Below are 21,197 nucleotides of genomic sequence, written 5' to 3'. Positions count from 1 at the left end.
TTATGGTTAATATAAATAGATTATAAAATAAATAGTAGTTCATTCATTATTTAATATTTCATATAAAAATTCTTATGTAAATGATAATTTTATAATTTCCTTTAATTAGGAAATATTAATTTAAGAATATGCTTTTGTAAAATATAACATAATAAATTTTTATTTTTTCTTTCAGATATATATTCAGAGCACACTTTAATATTATAGTCACCATGGAAAATTGTTTTAACTCGGTAATATTCATAATTTTTTAAGATGCACAATTTTAATTATAAATTCCATATATGCTATAAAATTATAAGATATCTACCATAAAAAATAATGCCTAAATAATTCATAATAATTCCAAATATAGTACCCAGTTGTCCAGGGTATTACAGCAATAAATTTGTATTCACAACAAGTATTTAAACAAGTTGGTGCTAATATTAAATCTCAAGTCTCTTCTTTAAAAAGTGAAAATAAAAAAGAAAAATTTAGAGAAAAATGCAAGAACCTGGCTGATTATCTAATTAATTCGAAACACCCAAATGGATATATTCAAGAATATATTTGGAAAGGATCACTAAGAACTTGGTATAGTAAGAACTTTACAGGGATTACTCAACATGGTGGATGTTTTATGATTTTTAACAATGAAGAAAAAAAACTTTTAGAATTAATTTATGATGCTTACGATTTCTGCGAAAAAAAAAAACAATATATGCAAATACTAAGTAAGTATAAAAAAAATAATAGTAGCATATATGACTGTAATAGTGATGAGAATTGTATAAATAAATGTGCAGAATATAATATATGGATTAAAGACAGGGAGGATCATTTTAATAATAAGAAGAGTCTCTTACATTCCAAATGCAAAAACAAAATATCTTTATCCAAATTTTCAACAAAAAATTGTGACATAATGAAATCTCAAACTTTTCAAAAAGTTAGTAAATGCTCAGTGTCTAATACAAGAATAAGTGCACACATCACACCTGAAGAGATAAATGAAGTTTCAGAAGAATCACTACGTGAAAATAAAGCTCAAGAACCCTCTAAATCTCTAAAACAATCTTTATCTCAAGAGGAAAATTCTCCTAATGTTCAAACATCACACTCAGAAAAACTTCATCATGAAGAGGTACTTAAACATTCAGCTAATCAACATGCAACTAAAGAAAATGAAGTTACAGCACCCTCACAGATTGAACCATCGAATCCAACTACAGATATTAAATCTCCACGTTTGCAAAATGAAGAAGCTACTATATTACAATCTCCAAATCCTGAAAATTCGGGGGCACTTCCTAATTCTAAAATTATTTCTCCACCTACTTATGCGTCAAGTTTTTCCTCACTTTCTACTTCACATTCTTCATTTTCTACAGCTCTAGGTATCAATAATGCTACTTATTTTACTGTTTTACAAATGACTACATAAAATATTATATATATTTAACAAAATATTACAGAACCAAAAGGAAACCAATCCTCCACAAATATATCATCCATTTTAATAAGCATTGTAATTATTATTATATTATCTCTGTTTATTAAGGTAATATAAAAATAAAAGCTTAAAAATATGATAAACATTTTATTATTGCAATAATATATTTTATAATTTTGTATTTTTTATATCTTAGTACATATTAATAGGAATGATTAAAAAAAAAAAAAAGATAAGAAGAGGACACTCAAAATTTCTTAGATTATTAGTACCTTCATTTTCTAACAATAAAAGTGAGCTTTTAATAGATGATCATTTGGAGCACTTGATATATGATGAGGAAGAACTCATAAAAAAAATTAAAATAAATGAACTTACAAAAAATTTAAACTCGTCAAGCCGAAAAAAAGACAGGTCCAAAACCATAATAGAAATACATATGGAAATACTCGAAGAATGCGGAAATGAAGAATGGAAAAACAAAAAAGAGGAATTCCTAGAAATATGTATAGATGAGTTCACAAAAATGTTTTATAGGACTTATCTCAATTTAACAGATGATGATCAAATAACACAAATTATTAAAATTAATAATGATATTAAAAAACAAAATATTCTATGGAATAAATGGATAGACAGCCATAGATATATTTCTGAAAAATTGAAAAAAGTAGATTGGTTTAATAATTTGAAAAATGAATGGAAAAAAGAAAAAGCATACATAAAAGAAATGGAAGAATTAAAAAAGAAATCTTCCAATGACAATCACAGAGTTCCTTTTCTAGAAATAGAAAAAGATCTATGGAAACAATGGATATCGGAAAAGAGTACTTTTATAGAACAATATTTGGAACAGGACTGTCTCAAAGAATTGGCAGAAATGTTGCAGAACATGTCAAAAGATTCTATAAACGAAGAAACCATAAATTACGCATCACTAATAAATATAGAAGAATTACCCCACAAAAAAAATTATGAAGAATTATATAAATATATAAAAAAAAAATTATTAACAAAGCTATGTATTCTCGTGCTTATGACAATAATAGAAGAATGCAAAAAAGAGGTAGATTTTGAAAATAGTGAATCGTATTTGGATAGTTCCATAAATGAAATGAAGGCAGAAGAATATTCAGATAAAAGACAAAAAATTACAGAAAAAATAATTGAATATAACTGCAATGATTTAGAAAAAATAAGAAATAAGGAAATTCATGCATATACTGAGGAGGACAATTTCATGAATCAGATAGAACATTGGATAAGAGAAGATGATACACACGTAAATTCTATAGATAATGATGGGAAAGTAAAAAAATCAGATGATATAGAAGAAAACCATATTTTATAGATTTACAGTTATACATCCAACATATATTTAGATGATATTTAAGAAAAAAAAGCTGTTAGTGAAATATAGCATTTAAATTTTGTAATGTATGTAGGAAATAAAATAGAACAATGTAAAGTGATAAGTAAAAAAAAAGAAGCATGAAATATGAAGTTTGAAATGAAGGCACTTAAAATATATTCCAATTATATATACAATTTTTTATATCTATAATATTATCCATTAGAGCTCTATATCAATACTTGATTCAATAAAAATAATAAGATATTAATAAACATAAAATAAAAAAAATTAATATTAATATTTTCCGAATATGTTAAACTTGGAAAAAATTATAATTTGGAATAAAAAAAGAAAAACAAAATAAATAAATTGTAATACAATTCTTAATTTTTTACAATATTATTACAAAAATTTAAATATAATTCTATTTTATTACATTACTTCATAATATACAGTTGTTTTCACATATATAAATATAATTATTTATATCTTTTAAACATTTCGATTATTCGATGGTTTCATATCTAAATTATTATAAAAATAATTTTTTTTAATATGTTAAAGCGTGATGTTATTTCATGCACAATTTATGTTATAAAATATATTATAAAAAAAATATAATATATACTTAAGAATTCTAATTCTGTTAAGCTTTAATAGATATTTTCATATTAATAGTGTTTATTTATTGTAAATTTTTAACCCCTTATTTGTCAGATATACATGTATTCTTCTCAATTATTTATCTGTTCACAGAATTAGAAAATCATATATAACAATTCTATTTCTTAATAAAGAATTTAATTTTCTATGTAATAAATATGTAAACAACAATAAAATGTGTTCATATATATGTACATTGACAAAATTAACTTGTTTTACGTTAGTTCTTATAACTTTTATAATTATATAATTAGTAAAATAATGAAATTGATTGAATGATTAAAATATTATAATAATGGAAATATGATGAATAAATAATGTTTTATATTAACAATCATTTAATATTTTAAAATAAGATATAAACAAAAATAAAGTAGAATTCTTGTACTTTTTGCCATTTTTTTTAATTTCTATGTGATAATGTAGTAATACTTCTATGAAATCAAATGAATAAAGGTTAAATACAAATAAATTCATAAATTTAAGAGAACTGAATTAATAAGTTTCAACATATTTTTAAAACGAAAAAGAAATAAAAGAAAATATAATTATTTTATAGGATATTTACAATATATTATATATTTTTATTTGTTTCCTTTTAATTAAATTTCTTATTTTATTTTTATTATTTTATATTAATAAAACATTTTCAGTAACTTTCTTTCTAAGCTTTAAATGATTTTAATTAATTTTCATTTTCATCTTTTTCTTTTTATTTTGCTTTTTTCTAAATACACAGTAATATTTTTTATTTTTCTACTTAATAAAATTAATGTTTATTAGATTTTTTGTATTATTTTTTATATTATCACATATGTATCAACATTTATAAAATAAAAGGATACTATATTTATTTGTGAAAATTTATAAATTCCATTTTGATAATAACTTTTTACTTTTACCATATACCATAAAAATAATTATATTATAAACTTTTATTTAATGGAATGTATTAAGCAAATAATATAAAAGCACCATTTTATGTACTGTTTAAACATGCTCATTATAGAGAAATTTTACTAATAATTAAAATAAGCAAAAATATATTTTTTTAATATATTTATAATTATAACTATCGGGAAATACAGTGCAAATTGAAATACGTATGCGCCTTTGTAATAGAATATCCTTAGAATACATAAAACAAAAATATTATTATATATTAATAATATTTCATTAAGAAAGTAATTATTTTTAGTTATTAATATCAACCTTATCCATATTTTAATAATTTTGAAAAATTCCGTACAATTTATAAAATCTTACTTCATATTGCCATTAATAAATGTACAGTTCTTTTAAAGAATATTAGTTTAATATAAATAAGGAATTTAAAAAAAAATCTTGTATGTTTCATCATATAAAATATATATGATATACATACTTAATATAAAGTTAAAGTTACTCGCATAATAAATACGTACGACTTTTTTTATTTTTTATATATGATAAGAAAAACTAATAATTTTTTTAATTTAATTATAATCATATAAACATATTACAAGTATATTAAAAGTATACTATACGTGAATACTTATAAAAGAATATTAGGTTACATAAATCTAAAAATGTCATTATGAGTTAATATAAAATTTATTATATAAAAAATTTAATTCATGGTAATATATTGTTCATTTAACAACCCGCATATTTTATTAAACAAATCTCATATATAAAAATTAAAAGAAGATATATTAATTCTATATAGAAAAAAAACAAATAAATAACAAAGAACCTTCATCGTAATATAATTCATAAAAAATATTTATTTTAACTATTATAATAATTATTATACTATTATAACTTCTAACATATTCATGAAGAAAAAGACAACTCACTCTATATGTGAAATAATAATAAAAACAATTTTTTTTTTTATTACATTTTTTTTTTTTTAAATATATTTAATTATCTCATACGCATATTGTTAGAATTAAAATATAATGATTCTTTTAAATTTATATATAATATTTAATATATATGAGAATATTTTATTTTACAAAAACATAATATATAAAAAAAGGAAAAATAATTTGTTATTTTTTTTTTTTTTTTTGCCTTAAAACATAAGTTATTACGTAGAATGACTAAAAAGACATATAGTAGAGATATATAGAATAATAGTGATATATAAATAATCGAAAAATATAATGATATTACACATCACATTTATTTTATTATAAATCGAAAGTAAAACACGTATCATAAAAGTTTATTCATATTGTATGTGTAATAAACTGATTATAATTAAAAATTTTGATTTATATATTAATATATATTGTTATTATATTACAAGTAAAAAAGGATTTTAATAACAAACTTTTTTAATGATTCTAATAAAATTATAAAATTTTTTATTTTATTTTTAATTAATGATTACAATAAATTTATATTATAATAATATCTAATTTTTCTTTACGTATATTTATTTTCATTATAAATATTTATATTATACTAAGACAAATGTGATAAATATAGAACTAATAATTTATCATTTCCACATAATATAATAGTAAAAATTAATGGATAATTATATAAATATATGATTCTGTGTATCTTTTAAAAATACCTTTATTGATGAAAGTGTTTTTTTTTTAACAATCATATATTTAATTCACAAAAAATGCCTTTTTTATATATTATGCTTACGTTTTAGTTAAATTTCTATTCTATTTCTATATATTAAACTTTCGGTGATAATGATTAAGTTGAATTTCATTGAGTGAGTTTATATCATTATAACGTATAATGAAAATCAATTAATTTAAATTGAAAAATATCAATTTAACTTTAAGAATATATAATCGTTAATAAAAGGGAAAATTCTAAACTTTTCATAGAAATAGTATCTATATATTTATAGCATTTTAAAGGATCAAAGTATATTCCTAAATAGATATTCCAGTATAATCTTCAATTTATATAAATATGTACTGAAATTTATTTATTTTTCTTTATAGCATTTCAATTAAATTATATATTCATCTTTAAATGAAAATAATTAGAAGGTGCATATTTCTCTATAATATTCGTTAATTAATATAAACTAATTCTGTTTCTGATAATATTATATTTATATATTAAAGCTTATGTTTTAATCTATATAAACTATTCTATCTTATTTCATTATTAAAAAAAAACGAAAAAAGAGAGTTGTTAAGGTTTTTTTTTTTTAAATTCACTGTTAATATAAAGGAATATATTATATATCAACATATAATCTATCATTATTTTTATTTATATAAATACTAACACGATAAGAAATTAATTATTGCTATTTAAATCCCATATACTTATATACAATGCCATCCATAAGTGCACAGAGAGATGTAAAATTTATCATTTTGTTATTTTAATTATATATATTATTGAATTCAACAATGGGTTTTTCAAAAATTAATATAAAAATCAATTTCATGAAAGTATAATTTTTCTAAATTATATATAATAATTATTATTATTTTATTTTTTGGATAATTCGGTGTAATTCTTATTTAAATATGAAAATGAATTTAATAGTTATATCTCAAGATATCCATGGACTAGGAAAAATCCCGAACAGTATTGTAATAAAAGAAAAAACGGTTTTTCACAGATTACTAATGATACTTTTATTACTGCATGCCAATATACTGACATATATATAATTAAAATAAGGGATCTTTATAAATCTGATAGACACAAACACTGTATATATGTGAATTATCGAATAAATAAATAAAATCAATATAGTAAACATTTTAGTTGGTTTGATGGTTATAAGGAATCTTCCACTTATATAAGTAATACATGTGCTCAAAAAATAAAACAACTTGATAGACATATTTTATAAAAACTTACAGATCTATATAGTCTATATAAGGGATTTAAACATTTTATAACCGAAAAGAATAAAGTTACAACTAGTTGTGATAATCTTAAAAAGTGTCACAAGTTTTATATCGAACATTACGAGGAATGTGAAGCAAATGAAATTAACGCGTTTTGTGAAGAGTTAAGAAATTTTAAGAAATCATACAATGAAACAATGAGCGATGTAACTATTTGTCCCTATGTACCAAAAATTTTATAACTTCCAAAAAGTTATCTTTTTGCTACCAGTTTAACAGATTCCGCATTACCAACATCTTTTAGCGTATTTTTTTTATATAAGGTTAGTAAAAATTGTACTTAATATGTCGAATATTCTACCACAATGCGTATATACATGTTCACAAAAAATTAACTGCATAAAAGAATTATATTTTTATGTATATGTTATTTTTCATATATATTACTCCAATAAAATATTGGTTACATATTCGTTTAAATAGGAAAAAAATAATTGAACTTGAAGAAGAAATAAGAGTATCCTTACCAAATATACAAGATATAAATAGAAATTCTGGAGGAAATTTTCATAATATATGTTATCAGCCTCAAGGATATCCTTCATACTAAAATTATAGTTTATAATATTACCAATAAAAAATCTAGAAGACACCTATATGAGAGATTAATACATGTGAAAAGTTATTAATAAATAAGATTAACTAAATATAAACAAATTAATAAAATTTCATAAAAATTACAATTATATTGATATAAAAATTATTCAAAGAAAAGGTTAACATATATACAGCACTAATTTAAGAATTAGTACCAGAAAAGTACGCTTATACCTGAGATTTTAGCCAGAATGAAAAAAAAATAATTTTAAAACATGAATATATAGCACAAGATTATTCAATAAATATTGATTTTCCTATATAGTAATATGAAGTAATATTTGTTACAGAAGTATTAATAAAGGATAAGAGGAAAAAAAAAAAGAAGTTTTAATAACAACACCAATAATATTACTATATAAGATAAAACAAACGTTAAAATAAAAAAACAACCAAAAACATAAAAAATTTATATATTTTACTTATGAAATATGTATCCTAAAATTTTTAATATTATTTTTCCCTTTAAAATTATGTCGAATTGAATATTTAATCCAATGTAGAACAATTTCATCATTGTTATATTCATGTTGAATCCATCATATGTAGAAGTTTATTAATAATATATATACATGAAGATAAGAAACAAAAATAATAATGTTAATGGAGCTTAAATTAAAGTATTTCTATCTATTAGTTAATAATTCTTAAATAAGTTCTTCTCAAGAGCTATTCTTAATTTTTTGTTCTGCCATTTAAAAACTTTTTTATGTATAATATTGAAGGAGGGTAAACAAATGGATATAAGATAAATAAGAACATATATAAAATTACATTATTATTATTATAATTTTTTTACTAAAAAGTATTATAATTGAAACAAAAAATGTTTATATATCTATACATTATTTCTGTTAACTTTATATTAAACAGAATATTCTACATATATTTCCATAAATTCTAAAGCACATAATATGCTAATACGTAATGGAACAGAAAAATTAAAAAGAATTTCTTTCCTTCTTGAATATTCAAAGAAAATTCCATTTTTATAGCCTCCATGGAACTAAATATATATATATAATTATACATATGACATTTTAGAAATGGAGGTTCCCAAATTTAAACACATAAAAATTTTAAGCGCAGTTTTATTTTGTGAATTAGATATTTCAGAATATTCATTCATTTAAATCATTGTACATAAGCATATGAAACCTAGGATTTTACTATATATAAGAATTTTAGATATTAACTTAGATATAACATTTTAAGGATTATACTTAATGTTACACTCAAAATAGTCAAACAAAAAATATGTAATACTGAAATTTTTTTAACACTACCAAAACATTAACAAGTTCATATAAAAATGATAAATAAAAAAGTTTTTATAATAACGAAGCACTTAATATTATTTTTAATGAACATTTCAATATACTAATTATATATTTTTTCTAGACGGAAGTGCTCAATATATAGTTAATACTTCTAATATATATAAGGACACCATTTTGTTATATTTTAATCAACATTTTCCATTTTACTCTAATTATTTATTAATTAATATATATATCAATATATATATGTATAGAGAGAGAGGGGAATGAATTATAAGGTATACATCAAAAAAAAATTACAAAAATAATAAAGTATCATCCCCTTACAAATTTGTTTATGTAATACCAACTTAAGATATTTTTAACTGAATTAATATATAAAAATTTGTGAATTATTTTCCTTACATATTGAGCATATTTTAATAATTTACCTTCTTTAAAAAACAAAAACTTCAGATACAAAAAATTTGATTTCATTTATATTTGAAAATAGAAGAATTAAATAAAAAAATTTCTTACAGCTTAAAAAGGTATTTTTAAAATTTATATTGTATTCATTTTTATTCTTTCTTATTCATGTATAAAAATAAAAAAAATATTTATATTTCTTAAATCACTAAAGTATACTTTTCTATATTTAAAAAGAATTAATTTTACACTTAATAATATACACAAGAGCATAAAATAAAGTAAAATTGTAAATGGAGTAAAATTAAAATATTAACCGTACTCGCCAAACTCAGAACCTTATTTAAAAAAGCTATTATTTTATTATATATTTATAATATCCCATGTATATCACGAAAAAAAAAAGATGATTCTTAAAAGTTATTACGTAATAAATATATTTTATATTATATTCCTAGTAAAAATTATTATATATATAATTAAAATTATGTTTTTTTTCTTGAGTAAAATATATGCAGTATAATATAATACATTAACTTCAGTTGATTAAATACAAAAAAGAACATTTTTATTTTTAACATAAAGTCAACCATGTATTTGTTTTATTACGTCTATCAACAGCCATTATAGAATTGAAGAAAGTAAAAAATGGAACACATGTATTTTATACTTAATAAATAAATTCTAATATAAAATCAACAAAATTATATTAATTTTAATATTATATATTAATTTTGATTCAATATATACAATTTTAGTAGCAATCTATTTTAACACATAAATATATATATTATTCAATAATATTTAATTATTTTGCAAGAATAAGTTATAATACAAAATGAAAACCCCTAAAACATTCAAATCCACAAAAAATCGAAAAACAAAATTTATTACTGTTCGTATAAAAATAATGCTTTATACACATTTGTATTTATAAAATTATATCAATAATAAGTATTACTATAAAGTATATAAAAATAAAGATATTACATATAATGCTTCTCACTAATAATTAATTTATATGAAAATACAAATTTCTTATTGTTTATTTTACTATGTCATCAGATTAAATTTTTGATATTTTTCATTATTTCTTAAGATATTATAAATAGCTATTATAATTAATATTGATAACATAATGAAAGTTACTGCAAATAATAATATAAAAACATGTCCTTCATTTTTTAAACCAAGTATATTTTTAAGGAAATTTATAATCTGTGTATCTATTTCACTACTACCACCTGTACGTATAGACGCCAACTCGAATTTACAGGACATGGGCAATCCTATTTCCAAAAGGAAAAAAAGAAAAAGTATAGCAACTGCATATCCATATTTTCTAAATTTTATTTTTTTTAAAGCTATATCACCAATTCGCTTGTTTCTTTTAAAAAAAGTATCATAATCTTTTTTTTTATCCATTTCTTTTGAAAATGGAAATGTTTTCCATCAAATATTCCATTATTATAATCTATAACTTCTGTATAGTATTGCGCTTTATTTAGTAAACTTTTTTTTGATTGTTTGTTTTTATCTTTAGCCCCTTTTTCATTAATAGTTATATCCTTCTTTTCATATTCAGCATTATTTGGTATATTCTGTTTTAACCCTAAAATATGTAAATCCTTATTCTGATTATATTATGCTAGTAATCGAAAAGTGTTTGCCCCAAATTTTTTTGCCAAATTTGTAGTTATCCATGGATTTATTAAACGTGATCTAAAAAGAAAAAAACAGTTAAGTAAATATTTATTATTTGAAGGAGAAATAACTAATAATATAAATTATTATCAATAAAAATGGAGTATGCAGTATACGTATAAATCGTATATCCTTATATAGTATTATTATACCTCATGATTATTAAAATGACTTATCCATGTTAAAAGGACGGATGCAAAAATTTTAATGAGTAAGATTGTATTAATTATTTTTTCCATTGTACAGATCTTTTATATTCTAACATACTAAGGAAAGGATCAATAATAATTTAATATACTTTTAATTTTAAAGAATGCTATACTATTTTAAAAATTTCCTTTCGTTATTGCTTCATAAGAAATTAATAAAACTATATAACTATAACAACTTATACAAGATATGCAATAAAAATAAATTTAAATATATATTATAAAATTTTAATCTTAAATTTTTTTATTAAAAATTAACTCTAATTAAAATAATATAATTTACATTTATTTATATATTCTCAAAAATTATAGTTTTATTATTTAATAGAGTACACTAATTAAGTAATTCCTTTTATTAATTTTTTCCAAAATAAAATAGAAAAAAAAAATATATATTATTTTATAATATATCTAAATACTGAATATATATAGAATATATAACGTAGAGAACATAGATCTATACTCTTCATATATGAATACAATATGTAAAATGCCTATAGATACTATATTACTAATAATTCTAAATATATAAACAATATGTATTATAAGAAACTTATATTATTCATAAAAAATATTTATAAGAATATAATATTAGTAATAATATATTTAAACAATAATATTTTGTGTTATGTTAATCGTAACAGATTCTTTAGATAATCCACTACCGCATACAATATATTATAGTTTACAATATATATACTATTATATGATATATGTAGAAGCATATATTTTAAAGGAAAATAAAGAGTAATGTTTTTAATATTCTACTATAATTTTTGAATAATAAAATTTTTATATTTGTTTAATATATTTCATTATTAATTAATGAATACATATTATATTTATGAACTTAATCTTTTATATATTTTTTTTAATTAATTTTTTCTTATATATAGGATGCACTCACATACGAAAAAACAAAAAAGAAAAAAGAATAAACATATTCTAAAAATATAAGTATTGTCTTTTCTGTACTACTTATTAAATAAATGAACTAAAATATTTTAATAAGTTTTAGTAATATTTATTATTAAAATATATATATATATATACATACTTTTTATTTATATTTTTATTGTACATATTTTCATGTTCTAAATACACTATTTCCATATATATAAGTTTAATTTTCTACAGGCCCTAAGTATACTTTTACAAAGAAAAATGTACAGAATGATTATTTTACTAAGAGAACAGTGCCTTTTAAATTTTACATAAAGGTGATAAATAAAACATATATTAATATGTTATTATCATTTTCATTTGAATCTATAACAAATCATATATAGAAAAAAAAATTTAATCATAAAAATTACTAGGTAATATGTTCAACGGGCATACCTATTTATTATAATTATTTAGATAAATATATCTTACAAAAGTAGTCATCCTTTTGATACAATTTATTAATACCTATCAATATAATAAAAAATATATTACCTATTCATTAATCGTTTATAATAAATAAATCTTTTTTCATTTCTATTTTGTTCATAAACATATTATTATTAATATGAAAAAATTACTAATGGTTAATATAAAATATGCATATATATGTACATCAATGAAATTATATTAACTTTTAACTTAATATATTTACAAACAAGCGTAAACAATAAAATTTATATATAAAACTTATCTATGTATTATTATTTTACAGAGAAAATAACTGAATTGTTTTTCATTACTCTTAATGATAATATTTATAGATATATATTACATACTTAGAAGTCTACAATTATGAAAAAAACAATATTAAATAGAAAACAATTTCATTATACTATTTATTAATATCAAATTACATATAATTATGTAATTTTATCCTTTAACGATCTAAAAAATAATAAAATTTATATATCTCATTTATTTATAGATTATCAATATAAATTAAATTCAATTATTTTTATAAAAACTGAATTAATTACAGAATTAAGGAAAATAATAAAATAATAAATAGTTTTAACTGTTCATTTAAAAAATTATAATCATAAATATAATGTAATTAAACAATAAGTAATAACCCATACACAATAATGTTATTATTTTGATATACAATTATTTTTTTCCTTTTTAAACTAGGAAAAAATAGCTAAACAATTGATAAAAACAATTAAAAAATATATATTTTTTATAACAGATATCTCAAAAAATTTATATTAAGGAATAATTAATATTCTCACTTAAGTAAATATATATATATATTTCACTGCAACAGAATAAATGCACATCCTTTAATTTCTTACAAAATAAGTCACATTTATTTTTAATATTAGAGTACTGAAGTACATTTTATGAACTATATCAACATATAATAATTTTAAACTGGAAAAATTGTGATAATAAAAAATAATATATTATATTGTTCAAATATAAAGTAACATGAGGCTCAAAAAATACAATACAAATTGTACTATTATAAATCCATTTTAACACTCATATATATATTTTCTATGAAGATATATACAAATACCTAAATATTTATATTAAGCCATAATATTTAATAAACAGAAATAATAAATTAAAATACATTTTAAAAAAAAATAACCCCTTCAAATTCAAACAAAACTAAGCATATATTTTTTTAGTGTTGTATATCATATAAGCCTTGTTCATGTAGATTCACTTAAAAAAAGATAATCAATTATTGATATTCTTAGTAGATATATAACTATAGATATTACAGTTATTACTTCACATTAAATACTTTTTTATATAAAGGATCATATTTCTTATTATTTATTTTACCTTTTCCTAAACTTAATTTTTTCATATTTTTTAACCTTTTTATGGTAGTAAAAAACCCCTAATATACACGTGACACCTATTATAAAAATTGGTACGAAATATATCAGAAATCCAAAGAAACCGGTTATATAAAAATCCTTAGTTACTTTTTTACTCTGTCGACTTGTTATTTCAGCAGTTCCTTTGAAGAATAAACCAAAAGATGAATTTTTTAACCATTCATGTAAAGGTTTCAACATTTCACCAAAAGTAGTATGACCGCTTGCAGAATTGGCCACAACTGCTGTAGAGATTTTTTTCAAAACATAAAACAAAACATTTATAATTCCATAACCCACGAATAAATCTAGTAAAAGTAAAATTGATAACAACAAAACAAAAAATATAGGTAAACTTAATCGAAATCCGTACTTTTTACGGATTATTTTTTGGTAAATCCTATTACTAATCCCCCTGTTGTTTTTAAGAAAGTTAGCATAATCAAGTTCTTTGAATATCTTTTTTTCGAAACGGGAATATTGTTCTGTTTCAAATATACGAGAATTACTTTTCTTATCTTTTTTGTGCTTTTCTATATTCCTTGATAAACTTCTATTTGATTGTCTATTTAATTGTGCAAATATGTTTTCATTATAAGATATACCTTTTCTTTCTGTTATATCATTATTTAATATCAATTCTTTTAACCCCATAGTACATGAATCCTTATTATGTTTACATTTTGCTAATAATCGATAATTCTTTGTATTTAATTTTTTGTCATTTATATAGTTTTCACCCAAAGATCCATAAAATGTCCTCTAAAACAATAAAGTAAATATTTATAATTAAAAAGAATCAATGATATTATGCTAAAAAAAAGTATTAATAAATATAAAGCACAAGAAAAAGAAATATTTGCAAATATCATTAGATAATATTATCATACATTTTCATTGCTAAAATGGCATATCCATGTTAAAGGTATAAACGTAGCAATATTAATAAATAAGAGTAACTTAAATTTTTTTTCCATTATATAAAATTTATATGTTGTAGTATGTTCAATTAAAAAAAAATTATATTCATGTAATATACATTTAATGGTGACACTACATCTATTTTTTTAATTTTTTATTATTCTGTTCTCATAAAAAAATTATGTAACAAAAATATCAATAATACATTTTATAAAACAAAATGAAAAAAATAAATGTTATAAATTATTTTAAAATTTATATTTTAATTTTATTCTCTAATATCTAATTTATTTAATATAATTATAATTTATTTTAATTCATACGTATTTAGAATATATAATTTTGTTACCTTGTATAGTAAATGAACAAATGTTATTATTAATTCTCTTCAAAAAAAAAAAATATATTTTTTTTTTTTGCTATTTGTAAATATTGAATTTATCTGCAGTATAGAATATAGAGAATATAGATATAATCTATTGTTATAATTATTGATGCATTAATTACTGATGTTACCAAATTTACTATTTTACTATATGTATTATTATAATTCCATAAACATCATATATTCCAAAAATTGGATATATTTGATATAAAATAATAATTGTTCGAACAATATTATAATAGTAAGAATAAATTAAAAGAGTAATAATTTGTAAAAAGTTTTCATTCAATGTTTGATACATACTTTATTTACTCTTTAAATCCATACATTCTTTTATATATTATAACATATTTAAAAAAATTAACAATGTCCTACATAACATATGAACATTTTACATTTTAAAGGTAAATACAGGATTATTTTTTATTCGTGTACTGCAATTTTTTAAAATTCTAATTATTAGCTTGATTTTATATCATAATTCTTTATGTTATTTTTTAAATTCATTTATATAATATATTTTGTTTTTCTTAAATATATATATTTAGAAGAAATATTAATATAGCAAAAACAAGAACAAACAAAAAAATGAAAATTGTTTTGTAAAATTTATTAGAATTTGATCAAATTCTTATGTGCATCCTTCCAAATATTAATATCTATTCCTCTATTTGCAACTATATTTATGCAATAAAAATCAAACACTTTGTATTCTTTATGATTTAATAAATATATTTTAAAAAGCAAAAGCCTTGTGATTAAAAAACAAATATTAATCTTAATTGGACGGTTCAAATGTAAATTAAAAAATAGTATTTTAAAAAAACATAAAACTTAATCACTTGTAAGGCACTTAAATAAAACCTATTAAAAAATTATAAAATTTATAATTGATAGTTTTATACGCATTATTGATTAATGATTAAATTAAAAGACATAAGAAATTATATTTTTCATAAAAGCAATATAACATTTATATGAGTTGACCTATACATATATGCTGATTAACTTTTATTTAACATTATATAATTAAAATAAAGATGAAAAAAAATTTCGAAAAAATTTAAAGATATTAATAAAAACTCTTTACACTTATAGACGTATTTAATGTCATATTACTACTTTGGAAATCGCATGTATAGACAAAAAATGAAAAGTAACACAAATGCATAATTTTTATTCATATGTACTTTTGTTATGGAAAGATATATATTTAACTTTTAAAGTTAAATATATATTATTTAATTGTTAAATGAATTTCATTGAAAATATATTAATAACATTTATTATGCATTAATTCTTTAAGACTCAACCAAAACAATCATTTTTTTATTGTCATAATATAACGCCAAATTAACAAAGATACAAAAATATAATCTCCTAATGTATTTTCAAAAAAAATATACATTGTTTTTTTATGCACATTTTTTTTATTATAGAAATTTAGATAATTTTTATGAGATTTAATTTCAACAACTAATTAAATTCAAAAATAATAGGACAAAAGTATCATAATTCAATTAATTATAAAGTATTATAAATTTTAAAATAAATAAAGTTCTATTAATAATTTGTTCTTAAAATCAAAATAATATTTGTGTATTTTGACAATATCACAAATAGGATAAATATATAAAAATTTAATAAACACATTCTTATATTAAGTTTTAAAATATATATTTCTCAAGTTCCTTTACATAAATTATCTATTATATGTATATTTAAATAAGAAATACATGTTAATTAAATAAAACACAAACTTTTAGTTTTATTAAATGAAGAGTAAATTGAAACATGTAAATTAAAACTAATATACAATATGTTACTTTGAAAAATTTTTAATATACTTAAATTCTTAAAATAGAAAAAAGAAAATATATGATTGTTAAATATATAAACTACCTCACTAGCTCGAGTGACATATTGAATGTTACTATATATATTAAATTTAATGAATACTAAATTCTTATTATAAAAATTTAGATTAAACATATATACACATATTTTCTTCCTATAAAGAACTCATATTGCTATGAATACTAAGAAATATCAACTTCTCAGTTTTATTAAACACAATATTAGATACATATATATAATGTTAAGTCAAGTTAATAAATTCAAAATATTACATCACAATAGGAAAAAATATATAAAAACATCTACTTTTATAAATATTTAGTACATATATTTTTATCCTTATTTATAAATATATATGCGTATATTATATCTTTACCTAGATAAAATCTACATGGATCTAATAAGAAAATATTTGAAAACATTATATTATACAAAATATTATATACTTTTTTTATTTGCAAGATAAACATTTTCCCTTACAGCAATACTTTTACACATAAGCTTTAATTAAAATTCCTTTAACTTCAAATGCGTATAATAAGAGTTTAACCAATACACGAATAACCATATAAATACCTAATATAACTAGAATAACGAAAAACATGTAAATTTATCATAGATTTCTATGAATAAAAGTAATAAAATTCTTATTATCAAAAGATTTACTGGTGCAAAAAATGTTAAAAAGGTTCTTCTACAAGCTACATATATTAAAATTTTTTTCCAAGTAGAACAGCTACATTTTCCGTATTATATATAAAGGAATAAATTCCTTATGGAGTGATTTTTTAAAAAATATTCTACTTCTGAAAAGATTTATATATGACAGAAGGGTACTTCTGGACTAAATCTTTTTGATTCAGCACTTGAATTATATTTATTTGACGATTAACTTTTCCTGTTATACTCTCATTCTCAATTAACGTATTAATTTTTTTAATGATCCTATCTCTCATTTTTTAACATTTTTAAAAGCCACAATTTTTGTTTCGATAGAATTTTCTAGTAATAATATACTTGTTCTTGAATTGAATGTTTCATCTTCACTGTTTTTATTATCTAAATGTTAATTACATATAGTTTACAAATAAAAGAATATATTTTTAATATTCATAATTTGATAAATTTATTTAAGCATTAAGTAGAACTTTTTTGTTATCATATATATATATATAACATGAGTTAAAATAGAAAGAGAATTTTATTCAATTCTATAATACTGCATCGTTGTAATAATAACATATCCAAATAAAAAGCATATATAAAGGAGTTTTATATTATATATTTAATTTTTCTTTTCGAGGTGGTATAGATTAATTTTATAATATTTATATTTCTGTGTACAAAAGTCTATATTATTACAAGATATTCTTAGAAAAATAGAACTAATGTAGTTTATATTTTACATTATTATACGTTTTAGAAAAATACTATGATTCATAAATAAAATACATATATTAGGTTCGTCAAAATAAAAAGTTAATTTTAAAAATGTTTTAGTAAATACGTTCAATAAAACTATTTAGAACAAGGGCAACATAAAATAAAATAGTTATTGGAGAAACTAATTTATTAATGAATTCCCATATATATATAAATTATAACAATATAACAGAACAATTCTAAAATCTTGTTGTATATATTTTCCATTACGAAAATAAAATAAAAAGGATCTTTTAGTGAATAAATATTTTATTTTACAATTAGAATAGAAAAATTAGTTTCTGTGAAAACAGATACATTAGCATAAATTAGGAATAATAGTTATTAATTTTTTTCTAAGCTTCCTGATAATAAGATTTGCTATTTCTACATATTATACCATAAAAACATAATTTAAAAGTTGAAGAACGTTAATTATAGTGTATCTTATAATGTTCATACAATAAAAAAAATTAAATAAAAAAGAAAAAAAATGTTTTAAGTACAATTTATAATCTAACACTCGTCATATACCTACAGCATGTAGAATATTCATATACAAATAATTTCATAATCACATTTTAGCAATTAATTTACCTACAAAATTTTAATCTTTTAAAATTTACCATTTACATTAACTCATTTATATATATGTACTTATTATTATGAACGGAATACAATAAATTTTATATAATTTATAATAATTCATTTTATTTATTATAACCAGAAAAAAACTAAGCAGATTTAGTGTATAGGTAATTTATTTTCCATTTTGTTTTTTTTTCATAAGAAAAATTATCATATTTATTACATATTATAAGAATAATAATATTTAAAAAAGAGAGTACCATAGTAAGAGGAACTGCAGTGAAAATAAATTTTTAGTAAGATAATTAAAAATAAATTATAAAAATAAAATTAATTTTTTAAAAATAATTAATAATGAATATAATGAAACTTTAAATTGTTTTTTTTCCTATATAATATATATTACTTATAGTATTACACAAAATTAAGATAATTATAATTTTATTGCAAGTTTCCATATGCATATATTATATACAGAGCTATAAACATAGTTAAAAAAGATTGTGGGTTTGAATTCTTTAAATGTTTCCTTTATATCAACGTCAAATATTTTGTTAAAATTAAAAAATTTTCTGTTTATATAAATAACTATTAGGGTTCATAGCAATAACTAATACTACCTATAATTACGAATACAAAATGTTAAAAATTATATAAACGTATTATCTTCTTTTTATTAATTTTTTTCTAACATTTCATGTAATCAATCGATATTGTAATTTTTTGGAGCATTTTGTTTTTTCTAATTCGTATTATGCACTATATATTTACTAAAAATATTCACGTTTATTTAAAATAGTTAATTATGTATAATCAGAAAAATTAATGAATCATCTATATATAATTTCTATTTTTTTTGAAATATTTATTTAGTCCCTAAATACATGTATTCACCATAAATTAGTATTAATAAATATATATATTTATAATATATATGTATATTTATTAATTCATATATATATATTTATATCTTAATACTTGTTGACCCCTGTAAATATATTGTCACTTGTAATAAATATTTCTTATAGATATTCCTTTTATATTAATAAATTATATTTAGCCTAATTAGAGATGTTATTAATGCTACAAAAATAATGGATTATATAACTCTTTTAATTTCAGTATTTTATATAAAAATAAATTAATTTAGATTATAAATATCTTCCATGAAATTATTATTTTCTTATTGTTTGATTAAGTAGCACTTCTACAATAGTAGTACTATATATTCTATTATGTATACACAAACATATATATGATAAAATATTCTCTAAAATGGGGACCATTATTATTTATATCTACATGTATTTAATTCTACTCAAGCTTCACTCTGATATTTATTTATTCTAATTAATTTATTTTTTAAAAACATTTTGAATCCTTTTATATTACAAATAAGTTTACATTTATTTGATATTCTGTCTACATAAAAAAAAAAAATATTTTAAATCATTTTACATAAGTATATTATATGCAGAGAAGAATATATTTTAATAAAATTCATTAGCATTTAACAATAAAAAACAAAAATACATATACACTTTTTTTTTATTATAATTCTTATTATCAATCTCTTCCATTTCATCATATAGAATTGTTCGTATGCATTATTTTCATATTCTATATCTCTTTAGTGTATTTTTGCAAAGAAATATATATACTTATATTATTTCATTAACAAAAAATAACATTTTAATTGTA

The 21,197-nt window shown here is 19.2% G+C and overlaps 2 protein-coding genes and 2 pseudogenes across 2 annotated transcripts, besides 2 other annotated features; 2 read left to right on the top strand and 2 right to left on the bottom strand.

Annotated features, from left to right (window-relative positions):
* Positions 1–212: 212 nt before the first annotated feature.
* Positions 213–2,786, top strand: PmUG01_05044000 (STP1 protein; the record flags this gene model as incomplete). The annotated part of the gene is made up of 3 exons (XM_029003654.1): positions 213–233; positions 356–1,379; positions 1,645–2,786. The coding sequence occupies 3 exons, from the start codon at positions 213–215 to the stop codon at positions 2,784–2,786; spliced, it is 2,187 nt and encodes a 728-aa protein (XP_028860579.1).
* Positions 2,787–6,939: 4,153 nt separating this feature from the next.
* Positions 6,940–7,880, top strand: PmUG01_05043900 (annotated as a pseudogene).
* Positions 6,940–7,880: a sequence feature (PIR protein, pseudogene).
* Positions 7,881–10,680: 2,800 nt separating this feature from the next.
* PmUG01_05043800 lies at positions 10,681–11,570 on the bottom strand (annotated as a pseudogene).
* Positions 10,681–11,570: a sequence feature (fam-m protein, pseudogene).
* A 2,711-nt stretch (positions 11,571–14,281) lies between these two features.
* PmUG01_05043700 (fam-l protein) lies at positions 14,282–15,300 on the bottom strand (the record flags this gene model as incomplete). Its single annotated transcript, XM_029003653.1, has 2 exons — positions 14,282–15,085; positions 15,214–15,300. 2 exons carry the CDS (start codon positions 15,298–15,300, stop codon positions 14,282–14,284), a joined length of 891 nt encoding a protein of 296 aa, XP_028860578.1.
* Between the last annotated feature and the right edge of the window lie 5,897 nt (positions 15,301–21,197).

Source organism: Plasmodium malariae (assembly GCF_900090045.1).
Source record: "Plasmodium malariae genome assembly, chromosome: 5".
Taxonomy (NCBI): Eukaryota; Apicomplexa; class Aconoidasida; order Haemosporida; family Plasmodiidae; genus Plasmodium; species Plasmodium malariae.
This window is presented reverse-complemented; position numbering and strand designations above follow the sequence as displayed.